This window comes from Rhinoderma darwinii, chromosome 1, assembly GCF_050947455.1.
Source record: "Rhinoderma darwinii isolate aRhiDar2 chromosome 1, aRhiDar2.hap1, whole genome shotgun sequence".
In the NCBI taxonomy this organism is placed as follows: domain Eukaryota; kingdom Metazoa; phylum Chordata; class Amphibia; order Anura; family Rhinodermatidae; genus Rhinoderma; species Rhinoderma darwinii.
In genome coordinates this window covers 76,471,531-76,484,836 of record NC_134687.1, presented here as the reverse complement: position 1 = coordinate 76,484,836, position 13,306 = coordinate 76,471,531, and the positions used below count along the sequence as shown (strand labels likewise).

The following is a 13,306-nucleotide window of genomic DNA, read 5'->3' as shown; positions in this document are numbered from 1 at the left end:
CGATAGATGACGGGTTCTGGTAATTATGTCATCCATACGAAGTGTGAGAGTCCGTGGCCTGAAATAGATTGAGAACCACTGGTCTACTGGACTGTTCGTCTTAAGTAGAGTAGTGTAGTAGTTAGGAGTTTCCATGCTGAGCAGTCTTTCAGTTAGGGGGGGGGGGGGTTTCTGTGATGACGTATCCTCATCATCATCGTGATCCACACGTTTTTCGTTCATATTTGATTAATTTGTAAACGTTTTTTACTTCTGTGCTTTTCTTACTTGGACAAAATGTGTTGAGTAAAATAAATGCAAAATAATATATTTGATATTGCAGCTATGCTGAGGTTGGTTCAGAGAGAAGGCGCAAGCTCGGTATTGAAGATTCTCCACCAGCGATCATCTCGGATAAAGTGAGCGCTTGCTTTTTGTCTTCCTGACTGATGTTTCCGCTGTGTAGTTTGACGGAGCCTTGACCTTTTATTTTTCTCGGGTAACTTTAGGAATGTCTGTTTTGTAAATAAGTGCATAGTAGTTGTGTAGATGCCCCGCATGAAATATTCTGCGTCCCCTTCTTGTGCTGTACTTATCCAGGGATGCGGGTCACTTGGACTCCTGTTACAGGTTTGCCTGAAGATGATCGCACACAATGGTTGAGTGTCAGACGCAATAGAAATGGATTTTCTCTTTTTAAAGAATGGATCAATCTGCACTACAGTTCTGCTTGGTGCTGGATAACCTTTATTCATCATGACGTTGGTTTTACCACCTAATGAATGTTCATCATTGACATCCCTTTTTACAGTAGGGCTTTGGATGATATTATAGATACACTTGGGAGGGAAATGCAAATGATGTTTCTCTATTGCATTTGACCTTTTAGTTATTTGCCTGGACGCTGCACAGTCCGGTTTGTGAGAATAACATATTCATTGTGTCCTTTCAGAATCAGGACACTGTCTCAGACAATGATATAAACAAGGACCGCTTGAAGGACACCTTGGAGAGGTTTGATGACAGCAGGACGCCATCTCCTTCATCCAGGAGCTCCATCAAGTCCTCTTCTCACACAGCCGTGTCTGATCCATCATGTAAGTATCAGAAGCTGTGGACTCCAGTACATCTGTATTAATCCTATTCATTGCATAAACTGTAGTCATTGTTGTATGGCCTCCGAGATTACTGCGATGTTCCTACTTCTATGTATACCTCTTCAGCTACACCCACCAAGATTCCAACAGACACCAGTGCACCGCGACGACAAGCTCTATCGGGTTTGGAGAAGAGGCACTCATCAATTAGCAGCCAGGTAAGGAGACTTTGCCATGTGCCGGCATTTCCTCTTGTAGAATTCTCAAATAACCTATTATAATAGGAAAACATCTCCTGTATTTATGAGCGCATTTTGTGCGTTTGTAGAAAACCATGTTTGATTTGTCCTTCTAGTCAATGAGCTCGCAGTCTCTTAACCAGTCATCATCACAGCCGGTAAAGAAGCAACCTGCCCCGGCCATTCACCTACAGACTGGAATGAGTCAGGTGAGCAGTCATTCGGTTTAGAAGACGGAAGGCCTTATTACAATTCATTTAATTTTATGGAGTTTTATGCCTTTTAAATGTGTACAAGCCTCCAGATGTCTGTTAGTCATTTATAGTATCGTTTTGTTGGTGTTATATGTTAGATGCTATTGCAGCCAAATGTTCTCTTTTTTTTCCTTCTCTCCTTTTTACGAGGCTGCATCCCTGAAATGTCGATTTCCTGTTGAGTCTATACTGGATGGTTTTGCGCCGTTGCCATTTTTCTTTATGATTTTCAGTCCATCTTTCAGTTTACGGCACAGTTTGGAGCCATGAAGCACCTGAAGGATCAGTTGGAGCAAAGAACACGCATCATAGAGGAGAACATTCACCGACAGCAGGAGGAATTACGGAAGATTCAGGAGCAGCTGCAGATGGTCCATGGTCAGGGCTTCCAGGTATAGGCCTCTCTCCTGCTACACTAGAACTGTTCACAATAAGCTTTTTTCCGATCTTAAACGTCTGACCTCCTACAGGACTACACATAATAATCATCATGTTATGACCTCCACATCTCCACCCAAATAACAAAATATGGCCTACAGTAAATGGGTCTTTCATGGTGCAAGATGTCCTATTCAAATCGCCCAATAATTACCTAACTCCATTTATTTTTGTTTGTCCACATAGATAAACATTATTTTATTGCTCCAATGCATCCTAAATGAAGCAATGATATATACACTGGTTAAAAATATCTTACCATTTTGTGTCTACAGCTCCTATGCAGACCTATGTGTTTCTATGGTTACAGAATACAAACTGTGTAGTCTAAACCTGCAATCATGCACTCTTTACTTAATAAACGTATGTTAGTAAAAAGTAGAGGCTGGATGGTTGGCAGTATGACCACAGAATCCGACTACACAGTTTGTAACCTGTTACGATGGAGACACACAGGTCTACATAGGAGATGTAGGCACGACAAAAATGTATGGATTTTACAAATCTGCAATCTCCATACAAAAAAAAGGTTATACGTATTATTTCCTGGTATAATCTCTACAATCCCCCTCTCCACCCCCCAATCAACCCTACCCTAGAGGAAAAGACAAGAAACTTCCTTACAATGTAATCCCTTGACGTACCCTTGCAGTTAGTGACCCACTTTCCCTAGGGGACAGGGCATGGATCCAGGGTTTCCGAAACGCCGCAAAAATCTTGAACCCTAGATCTTGTAGCTTAAATGCTAAATTCAAAATAAAAATGTCTTATGTACTAATTCTTGCCATTCAAGTAACATTGGTTTATCTGGAAACAACCATTTTTGACAATTATTAGTCCGGCAGTAAAAAAAAAAGTTGAATCAAATTTTTTTCAATAACGAGGATGTCTGCATCCAAACCTCGATACCATTTTTCCTTACTACTATGAGTAATCTCCTTCCCCTTCTGTTTTAACAGACTTTTCTATTCCTTAGATGTAGCATTCTTTCGATCATACAAATATTAACACCATACTAGAATCTATTATCCTAAACCAGTCATCATTCCTCGTAACACCCACAGAACGTATGTACATGGCAGTCCTTAGCACCTCGTGTTATACACACATATAATCAAATTCCCTTCGTTTTCTATTTTTAAAGAATTGGTATACAGACCTAAACCCATACCTGAACCAAAACTTTGTTCTGTATTTTACTAATTTCCTCGAAGTAATTATGGTAGAATAATGACGTGAATTTTAAAACTCCATCTATTGGCAAAATCTTCTTTGTTTTCTGCCATAGTTTGCGAAGTAGTGAGTTCAAAGGCTATGTCTCCGAATTAATCAACCTCATTGGACCCGACTACAAAAACTCCCAAATATCTATTACCTGTGCCCAATTAATGAATCCATATACCTGAATTCTGTCCAGTTAATAAGATATTGAAGTTGAGTAGCTCAAAAAAAAAAAATGTTCATGTCCGGTAACCGTAATCGCAGTCTATTCTCAAATCGATCTAATCCGTGCCCTTCCAGTCCTTCTATAATCAGTCTTTCTATCATATTGAATACGCTTTCCCTTAACCATGTTGGACTGTTCGAAAACACATAAAAGATGAGAAAATATAATAATTTTCACTGGTCCTGGCCTGTCAATCATATTTTGATGTTTATTTTCATTTTCTGGACAATGGGAAGCACATTTAGTTTAGAGTTTTTTTTTTAAATAAATAAACTATTTTGCAAAAGATGCTTAAAGGGGTTTTCCAGGACTTGGATATTGATTATCTATCCTTAGGAGAGATCATCATTATCGGAGGGAGTCAGACTCTTGGCACCCCTACTAAGTAGCTTATTGAAGGGGCCTCTTCACTGCTTGCCAGGCATAGCTCCGTACATTTGGTAGTAGCTGCGCTCCGTAGTGTAGCACAATCCCATTCACTTGAATGGGACTGAGAAGCAAATAGCTGCAGTACCAGGCACAGCCACTACTCAATCTACGGAACTGTGCCTGGTAAACAATAAAGAGGTTGCATGGCTCACCAGAGTGCTGTGGCCCCTTCAGTTAGCTCATCAGTGGGGGTACCGGCAGTTGGACCCCACAGATCTGATATTGATGGCCTATCCTAAGGATAGGTCATATATCAAAGTCCTGTAAAACCCATTCTTTTTTTGTTTTAGTTGCATTGGGAAATGTAAAAAAAAAATGGTTCTGAAGGTGTATATAGACTTTATTCAGAGCAGAATAATGGAAAAGATGAGGCAGTATGTTCCCATACAGAGCAATGTCTGATTGTCTGACACATTCCTACTCCTTTCTCTCTGTAACAAAGGCTCTGCATAATCTGCCATACCCATAACCTCTTATATCAAGTCTTTCCTATATGACATTTTGCATGGTATTCCCTTTGTTTTGAAGATGTTTCTGCAGCAGCCTACCCCTGGCTTAAACTTTGGGCCAGTGCAGGTGTCGTCGGGAAACAGCTCAAACATGCAGCAACTACCACAGCTGACCATGCAGGGCCAAGTGGTTCGGACTAACCAGCTGCAGGGGGGTATGAACCCCAACCACCTGGGAGCTCCGCACATGCTCCAGCAGCAGCCCCTACAAAACACTAACCAGGTACCGTGTGTAGGAGGAACGTGATATTTCATTTGGTTGTGTTCTGTACTGTTAATGCCTGTTCTTACTTCCAATGTTTACATGTTAAATTGTAGGTGAGGTAGGCGGTATTGGCAGCAACATGTACTTTGTCCATTAATGTAGCACAACGAAGATCGCAGTTGTTTCTGATACATAGGGTGTATAGGACCCCGTGGGTGCTGAAACAAATGGGATTAAGAGCAGATGCCAAGTGCCCTAGGTGCCCGGAGGAAAAAGCAGACATCCTTCATATGTTCTGGACATGCGGGAGGTTGGGGATTCTGTGGACGGAAATATTGGAGCTAGTGGGGAGAGTGTTTGAGGTACAGATTCCATGGGATCCTGTGGTAATGCTGCTAGGGTATGTTGGAGATTTGGAGGGGGATAGGATGTCAGGGTTGGCAATCGCTAAAATACTATATCAAGTTAGGAAAGGAATAGCAAAGCACTGGCTGGATGCGGAGCCACCATCAAAACAAGAAATCATAGGGGCACTTAACTCACAGGTTCTGATGGAATATAGGATATACTCCAAGAGGGGGTCCAAGGTCAAGTTTGAAAAACAATGGGCTAGGTGGATTGATCAATCTGGATATGCTTCTGCGGAGCTAATGACACTAAGGTCACACGTTCAGGTATAGGGCTACTGACGGGGGGGTACATACGGAGGGCAGGCGTAGGATGGGGAATGGATAAGGGGAAGAGAAGGAGAGAGGATTGGAAAAGTGGTATCGAGAAGACCGGCTGGGGGGATACAAGGGGGAGTTGGGGGGAAGGGAATGTTTGGTTGGATATAAATAATTGGGTCTGTGGAAATTTGCTTATACACTGTATGAGAAAGTACAATGACCTGTAATAATGTGAAGTTTGTTGAATAAAATTGAACTGATTAAAAAAATTGTAGGTGAGGTAGTGACCTGAACTCAAATGTCTAGTATGCTTTCATCAATCCAGAGTCTGTCCCTCGCTGTTCCTCTAAACAGACCTTCTCCTACTACAGGGTCAGCAAAACCTACATGGAGGACATTCTCAGCAGACATCCATGTCCAACCAGGCGCCACTGTACAACACTATGGTGATCGCTCAACCATCCGCTGCTAATATGGTGCAAATGCCATCCAACATGCAGCTGAGTAACCAGGGAGCTGCTGTCACCACATTTCCCCAAGACCGACAAATCAGGCAAGTAATCACTGAATAATGACTACATATATTAGATATTGTCTAGAAAAAGAGTGGAGCGCATGAAGACCGTGTCAAACTGTAAATCGGCAGGAAAAATCCCATGGATGTCTTCATAGACTGAGGGAAATTATATTGTGTAGGGTTGGATTCTTGACCTTTCATTACTGCAAATATATAGAATAAATCGAACCTCTATTACAGGTTTTCACAAGCGCAACAGATCGTAACTAAACTTGTGACCACACCAGTGGCTTGTGGAGCAGTCATGGTTCCAAGCACAATGTTTATGGGTCCGGTAGTAACGGCATACCCAACGTTTGCCACACAGCAGCAACAACCACAGACCATTTCCATTACCCAGCAACAACAGAGCCAGCAAGAGCAGCAGCAGCAGCCTTCTGTGCAACAACCGCAAGCACAAGCACCGCTAGGCCAGCAGCCGCAACACTTCTTGCAGGTAATGCCATTTTTCCGAGGCCGGCCGTTTTAGTGTGACTGTTATAATAGGCTGGGTTGTTTTAGGGACCGATCGGTTTTGACGGGATGATTTTACAGTAACATAATGTGTCTTGTGTTCCCCAGGCCTCCAGGCTACTCCATGGGAACCAGTCGGCTCAGCTCATCCTCTCATCTTTTCCTGTGCAACAAAGCACCTTTGCTCCATCCCACCAGCAGCAGTTAACTCGGCATAGGACTGACAGCATGAGTGATTCTTCTAAAGTCCAGCAACTGTAGGAATAATCTATGGTGGACGTTGCAACGAGGGTATAGATGGTAGTATCAAGCGACAGTATGGAGATTTATGATCACTACTAAAGCAGCACGATGAATGTTTGATACGAGATGATGGAGCTCATTCACTGGGAGCCGACGTCTATCTGCAATGCTGTAATACAGACATGACATATTGTCAGCGTCGGGGTTCGTTTTATGTTTTTGTATCCTTTGGTCCTAGAGATCTTTGCAAACTTTTACCACTTTGGCATAACTCACTAATGTGTACTAGTGACATTTGGGTATAAACTAAACAATTTGAAATTTTTGTATGTGATGCCAGTATTTAGTTTCTTTTCACCAAGTGCAACTCGTATATCCCCTGGTACGTTTACGTCTTTCACTGGGTATTGTCACCAGTATGTGCACAGATGTACACCATTTATTGCTCGTGGTTACTAAAACGTAGGTTGCTATTGAACAATCTTATGGGCATTAAGCAAATTTGATGTGCTTTGTTCCCTTGAGGTTTTTATAAATATACCCGTATGCGTATATGCCCCTCTGCCTGGTGTCCCATTCAGCATGACCCTCTCATTAACGGCTTGTCCATATTTCAAAAGAAGGGTCTTGCGCCACTCTTTAGCTTAATCCCCCTGCATTTGGATGAGCTTCAATACCACACGCAGCCCATTGACAAGAGTGCCATTGTTTCTGGAAAAAAGCAGACCCTTTTTTCTAATACTGTACAACCCCTATAAAGGGATTTTCCATCATAGACATTTATTGCATATCAAGGCTGACTTGGGGGACCCCACCAATCCCGAGGACCGTAGTAATGCTGCTTACCCAGTCTATTAACCCTTTTTAATCTAAAGGATCCTTATTCGGAATGTTTAGATATTTTATCTACCTGTGCAATCTACAAAGGATTCCGATCCATTTACCTTCCAATGAGTGCAGTGCCCATCTGACCTTATAATGGATTATTTATTCCATAACCCTAAAATTTAAAGCCCACAATTTCACAATATACGTATGGAAAACCTTACAGAAGAGTCCAATGTAAAGTCCAAGATTATTTTCAACAAAGTGTTTAGGGACCATGAAATTTGGAGGAATACTATTGTCACTTCAAGGTCCAGTAACCAATAGTAAATAAACTAGAGCTTTCCCTGCAGTAATTGAGCCTTACAAACATATCTATGTGCACCTTTACTATTCACTTTGCAAAGAGTCTTGATCAGAAATATACTACTATTTGGTGTATACAGCACTTGTGCGGAACTTTATGAACCAGGTTGATGCAGTGGCGTCTCATTTGGTACCGGCTATAACTGAATCCGGTGTGTGATCCTGCAGCGATGTATTGATCCCCACTCCTGAGCACAGTGGATAATGTGGTGAGAGCAGGTTCATGTTACTCACTTAGGGGGCTGCTGTTAACCCCTTAAAGTCTGAGCCATTTTTTTGAATCTTCATTTTCGTTTTTCACTCCCCGCCTTCCAAGAGTCATAACTTCCTTTATTTTTCCATCAATAGAGTGATGTAAGGGCTTATATTTTGCAGGAGGAGTTGTCGTTTCTAATGGCCATATAATGTACTGGGAAGCTGAAAAAAAAAATTCTTGGCGGGCTGAAATTGGAAAAAACTGTGATTCCTCCATTTGGTTTTTGGGTTTCATTTTTACAGCTTTCACTGTGTAGTAAAAACAACAACTTTAACTTTTATTCTGTGGCTCAACACGATTACGGTGACATCAAATTTATATAGATTTATTTATATTTTACTACTTTAAAAAAAAAACAAAAAAAAAACTTTTTCTTAAAAAAAATTGTTTTAAAAAAAGCTTTGTTTCACCACATCCTGAGAGCCATAATTTTTACATTTTTCCGTGCATTGAGTGGTGTGTGGGTTTATTTTTTGCGGGACTAACTGTAGTTTTTATTGGTACCATTTGTTGGGATGTACAGCTTTTTGATCACTTTGTATGAAAACATTTTTGGGGAGTTTAGTTGACCAAAAAACAGCGATTTGGGCGGTTTACATTTTTATTTTTTACGGCGTTCACCATGCACGTTAAATAACACTATCAATAGTTCAGACTTTTACGGACGCAGTAATACCAATTTTTTTTACTTTTATTTATTTTTTACATTACTTTAGAGGAAAAATGGGGAAAAGGCGTTTATTTTTAACTTTTAGTTTTTTATCTGTATATATTTTTTCCGTTGCTGAAAACTTATTTCACTTTTTTTTTTACACATTTTATTAGACCCCCTAGGGGACTTGAGCCAGCGATCGTTAGATCGCTGGTACAATACACAGCAATACTAATGTATTGCAGTATATTGTTATTTCTACAAGCTTCTGTTAAGCCCTGGCAGAGGCAGAGTGAAGGCAGTCCTGGGGGGCTTCATTAGGCCCCTGAGCTGCCATGACAACAATCGATGCTGCCTGATCTTATTGCAGGGGGGGGGCGATGAGCTGTCGGAGGAGGCGCCCCCCTCTTTCTAACGCCTCAGATGCTGCAGTCGCGATTGACCACAGAATTTGAGAGGTTAAACGGCCAGCAGCAGTGCGATCGCTGTTCCTTGCCGTTAGTCCCTGGAGTCGGCTGTAAAACACAGCCGACCCCCGCAGCGTATGGAGCAGGGAACACCCACTGGGCTCAAAACGTGCAGCTTCACAAGCAGGGATGTCAGAGAAAGCAGGTTTTAAAAGTAAAACGCAATACAGAGATTAGCCAACGACTGTGCAACCCTAAGTACACAGATACATATCTAAATAAATAAATGTTAATGACAAATTTACACATACTATTTTAAAGTGTGAAAAGATTTCATGCTGCACCTTGGCCTTTTTGCGTGACATACTTTACCTTCTGTGGCTGTAGGTATTCAAGTCCTTCCTTATACATTGTATTTCTGCCTGAACATTAGATTGTGTTTAGCTTTTTAAAACCCTCTCATCTCCATTTGTCATTTTTAAGGCCAGCTCTTTGCAGAAATCTCTAGAACCAAAGATAAACGGAGTGGTGAGGACTACTGATCAGTCGGCATGTTACAGATCACGCATTTGATAAAATAACCTGTAATCATTGCTATTTTTTTGTAAACCACATAACACTATTTTGAGGATGTTTTAAAGATTCATTGTTGTATAGATGGTGTAAAATATTCTGTAAATATTTACATATATATATATATATATATATATATATAAAAATAACCACATTTTATATGCTGCATGGTCGTAGGTGTTAATGTCTTTCTGATGAACCTGAATTTTGACGTTCTACCCCATTGTCATATTATTATTATTTTTATTACTATGTGTTATCATTTTGTCCTGTGTGGTACTACGTCATAATTTGATATTGTGGGATTAGTATGTTTGTGCCCTTAATTTATGAATATGTGATAATGACAAATATCTGGCATCCATCCCGATTTTTTTACTATTGCTCGTACGACTTTCCCTACAACTCATTTATCTGTTAATATGTTGAAATTTGCACTTTTTCCTGATGGTGTGAAAACTTCTACCTCTCCGAAGCTATTTTTATGTATTGGGAAAGATATTTTAATCAGAGAATTTTAAGAAACTACTTATTGAAAGTTCCGTTCTAGGAGTGATTTGCACACAAAAAATTATATATATATATATATATATATATATCTATACGTATACAATATATTTTTGCCAGGTCTGTATTTTTTTTTTTTCTGTAAAAATTAGCCCAATGCTATTCTTATTGTTTATTGAGGGCTACAATCCAAACTATCAGCCGAGATTTTTATATACAGTGCCTTGTAAGGGCATGGCCAGACGTGGCGTATTTCTACAGACATTGTCCGCATCAATGCCACACATAATCTGCGTTGCAGATTCTGTTGCGGCTTTGCCTAAAATATGCAGTAAATTGATGCGGATTAGCCGTTGCGTATTCAGGTGAAGAGTACTTCCTGCTGTCTTTTAAAACCTTTCATATAAGTCTGGCTATAGACCTCGAAACACAGCCAGAATGAAGAAATATCCTGTTTGTAAAACCAATACGCAAAGCAACACACCACATCTGCGGATTTCATTGCAGAATTTTGAATCTCCATTGAAGTCAATGGAGAAATTCCGCAACAAGTCCACTACACGTCCGCAACAGCCAATGGTCCGCAGCCTATGGTCCGCAGCGGAGTTTTCCGCCACGTGTGCGTGAACCTAACTAAAAAGGTATGGAAACCAATGGAGAAAATGTCCGCTGCGGATTTCCGCAGCGGACTGGCCACAGTGGAAATCCAGAGCAATTCCGCCACGTCTGGCCATGCCCTTATACTTCTATTCAGGGTATATTCACAGAAGAAGGAACGTTTTCTGCACCTACCTTAAATTATGTCCTAAGCTGAAGCATTTGTGTCCTGTTTAACCCAATCACATCAGACTAAACTGTAAACTTCACACACCAAGACTAAGATATAACCGGTTTCACTGTTCACATGTTGAAGTAACATTTGTGGAAATGACAGTCCGGAATATTATAGGAATATTATACTGTGTGACTATTCCGGAGGAATACATGACCTTGTGATTCGGTAAAAATTAGCTTCAGCAGCGGGAAAAGTTCCTATCACAGAGCCGTATTCCCACATTTAAGACAATGGAGGCTGAATTACTTTGACCCCTTAGCCACGTCTGCCATAGATTTACGGTGCTAGCACTAAGTGGTTAGCTCAAAGTGTCGTAAACTCACGACATGTCCTATACTTGCCCGTGTTTCGCGCAGCACGCACCCTTTGAAGTCAATGGGTGCGTGCAAATCGCGCTCGATGCACGGAAGCACTTCCGGGTGCCCCGCGTGATTTGCGCAACAGCAGTAAAAAGAATGAATGAAAACAGAAAAGAACCTCCTGCTTTTCTGTTTGTAAACGTAAAAAGAGTGTCATAATGATGGCGGCTGCGCAAAAATCACACAGCCACGCATCATACGCTGCTGACACACGGTCCTTTTGCGCGCGCAAAACGGACACGTCCGTGTGAATAAAGCCTTATAAGCAGAAAATGCGATGCTTGAATAGGAAATTTGGTGATCAGCAAAACAAATTTTCACGGATTTGCTCATCACGTATGACTTGTACGGCCTCCTGCACACACACAATTATTTTGACAATTCAAACTGCATAAAAAAAACGCTTCTAAAAATGCTAGCGTTACTAAAATGTAACGTGTTTTTTATGAAATTTTTTATTTATTTCTTTTTTTTAATTTTTTTTTCAAGCTTTTTATTCCTGCCATTTTTGAAGTCCTATAGAGAAGCCTATGCTAAAAACTCATGAGAAAAACGCCATACCCAGAGCATGCTGCATTGGGAAAAAATCACCACTGACCACAAAATTGCATAAAAAAAATGGCACAAACCAAAATGCAGTGTATTATATATTTCATTATCGACTGGCCGTACTAAAAATAAGCTGATAAAAATGGCGCACAAAAAGTCAGCAGAACACGGTGTGTGAATCCAGCCTAAAGGGGAAACGTGCAAATCCATTTACAATCACGAGACTTGTGATGCGGTCAGCCATGGGATTTTGTAACACCTGAGAATCTTTTCAGTCATCGGTCGTGTAATACTTGACATGTAGAGAGCCGAAAAAGTTGTCCTTTCTATGCTATTTTATATACTGACGGTATTCCGAAGCAGGCTTGTTGTTTGCCATTATATTCCAATTGTTGTCATTGGGTTCTCGCTACCAGCCCCCGCCCCCCCCCCCTCCAAAAACATCCAAACCAAAGAAGTTCAGAAGCTTTTTAGGTGCAAAAAACACAGTTTTTAGGTCTCGCTGTGGATTTTAAAATTTGCACAATGATTTATTCTGCCGTGGAAATGTGATTATGGCCCAGATTTTACCCTTGGCATTACACGATGAAACCCATGGTGAAGTCTGCGTCTTAGGCCTCATGCACGGCCGTGATTTCCGGGTCGGCTGGCCACAGAGTGACAGCCGCGAGCCGCCCGCAAATCGCGGGCTGTGCACATGGCCGCGGCCATTATTTTCAATGAGCCCGGACCACAGAACACGGCCGTAATAAGGCTTGCCCGTTCTTTCTGCGGTCCGGACTCCGTGGCCATGCACAGACCGTGAAAACCACGGTCATGTGCATGGCCCCATAGGAATGAATGGGGCTGCAATTCTCCCGTGGAGTTTCGGGGGAATTGGGGCCGCAAAAGCACGTTCGTGTGCATGAGGCTTAAGGCCTTATGCAACACAAGCATGTATACAGTGCACTAAACAACCGTGTATTTTAATTTGGACTCTGCATACATTTACCATTATAATGCTGTGGCACGGCATTCGGGTCTGCGTGATCTAGATCCCAAATACACTTGTGTGTATGGAGCCTTAAGCTGCAAAAATATGTTGTCGATTTTATCACTGATTTTGCTGAAGATTTTTCTGCGGGAAATCTGCCCCTTGTGGACATAGCCTCATCATATGTCTTTAGGTTTTTCTTCTATATTCCCCAGTTAGTGGTACTACATTTCACTAATAAAGCTGCTATTGCAATTTTCCATTTGTGTTATTGAAATGCAAATTTTGGTCCAAAAATTGTCACCAAATCTTGTATAATCCCAACTTTGAAATTTAACAAAAGGTAAAGGTGCATAAATTGTGTCCCAGAGAACGAAATCTCGAAATTCTTTTTCATTTTTAGCTTTGGTAGACAAAGCTCTATTTGTATTTGTGTATTCCCAGCTCAGACAATTATTATCCACAA

General features: G+C 41.1%; 1 protein-coding gene across 8 annotated transcripts in view; it reads left to right on the top strand.

Annotated features, from left to right (window-relative positions):
- CLOCK (clock circadian regulator) overlaps positions 1–7,161 on the top strand; it is an 89,026-nt gene extending 81,865 nt beyond the window's left edge. For 6 of the 8 annotated variants that reach the window (XM_075859823.1, XM_075859844.1, XM_075859812.1 and 3 more), the window contains 9 exons: positions 323–398; positions 932–1,076; positions 1,203–1,294; positions 1,432–1,524; positions 1,803–1,961; positions 4,412–4,615; positions 5,637–5,818; positions 6,023–6,278; positions 6,404–7,161. In XM_075859823.1, coding sequence (XP_075715938.1) covers positions 323–398; positions 932–1,076; positions 1,203–1,294; positions 1,432–1,524; positions 1,803–1,961; positions 4,412–4,615; positions 5,637–5,818; positions 6,023–6,278; positions 6,404–6,556 — 1,360 coding nt within the window. In that variant the 3' untranslated portion in view covers positions 6,557–7,161. The remainder of the gene's footprint in view (positions 1–322; positions 399–931; positions 1,077–1,202; positions 1,295–1,431; positions 1,525–1,802; positions 1,962–4,411; positions 4,616–5,636; positions 5,819–6,022; positions 6,279–6,403) is intronic. The other 2 variants (XM_075859837.1, XM_075859858.1) reach the window with 1 other exon arrangement.
- Positions 7,162–13,306: the final 6,145 nt, after the last annotated feature.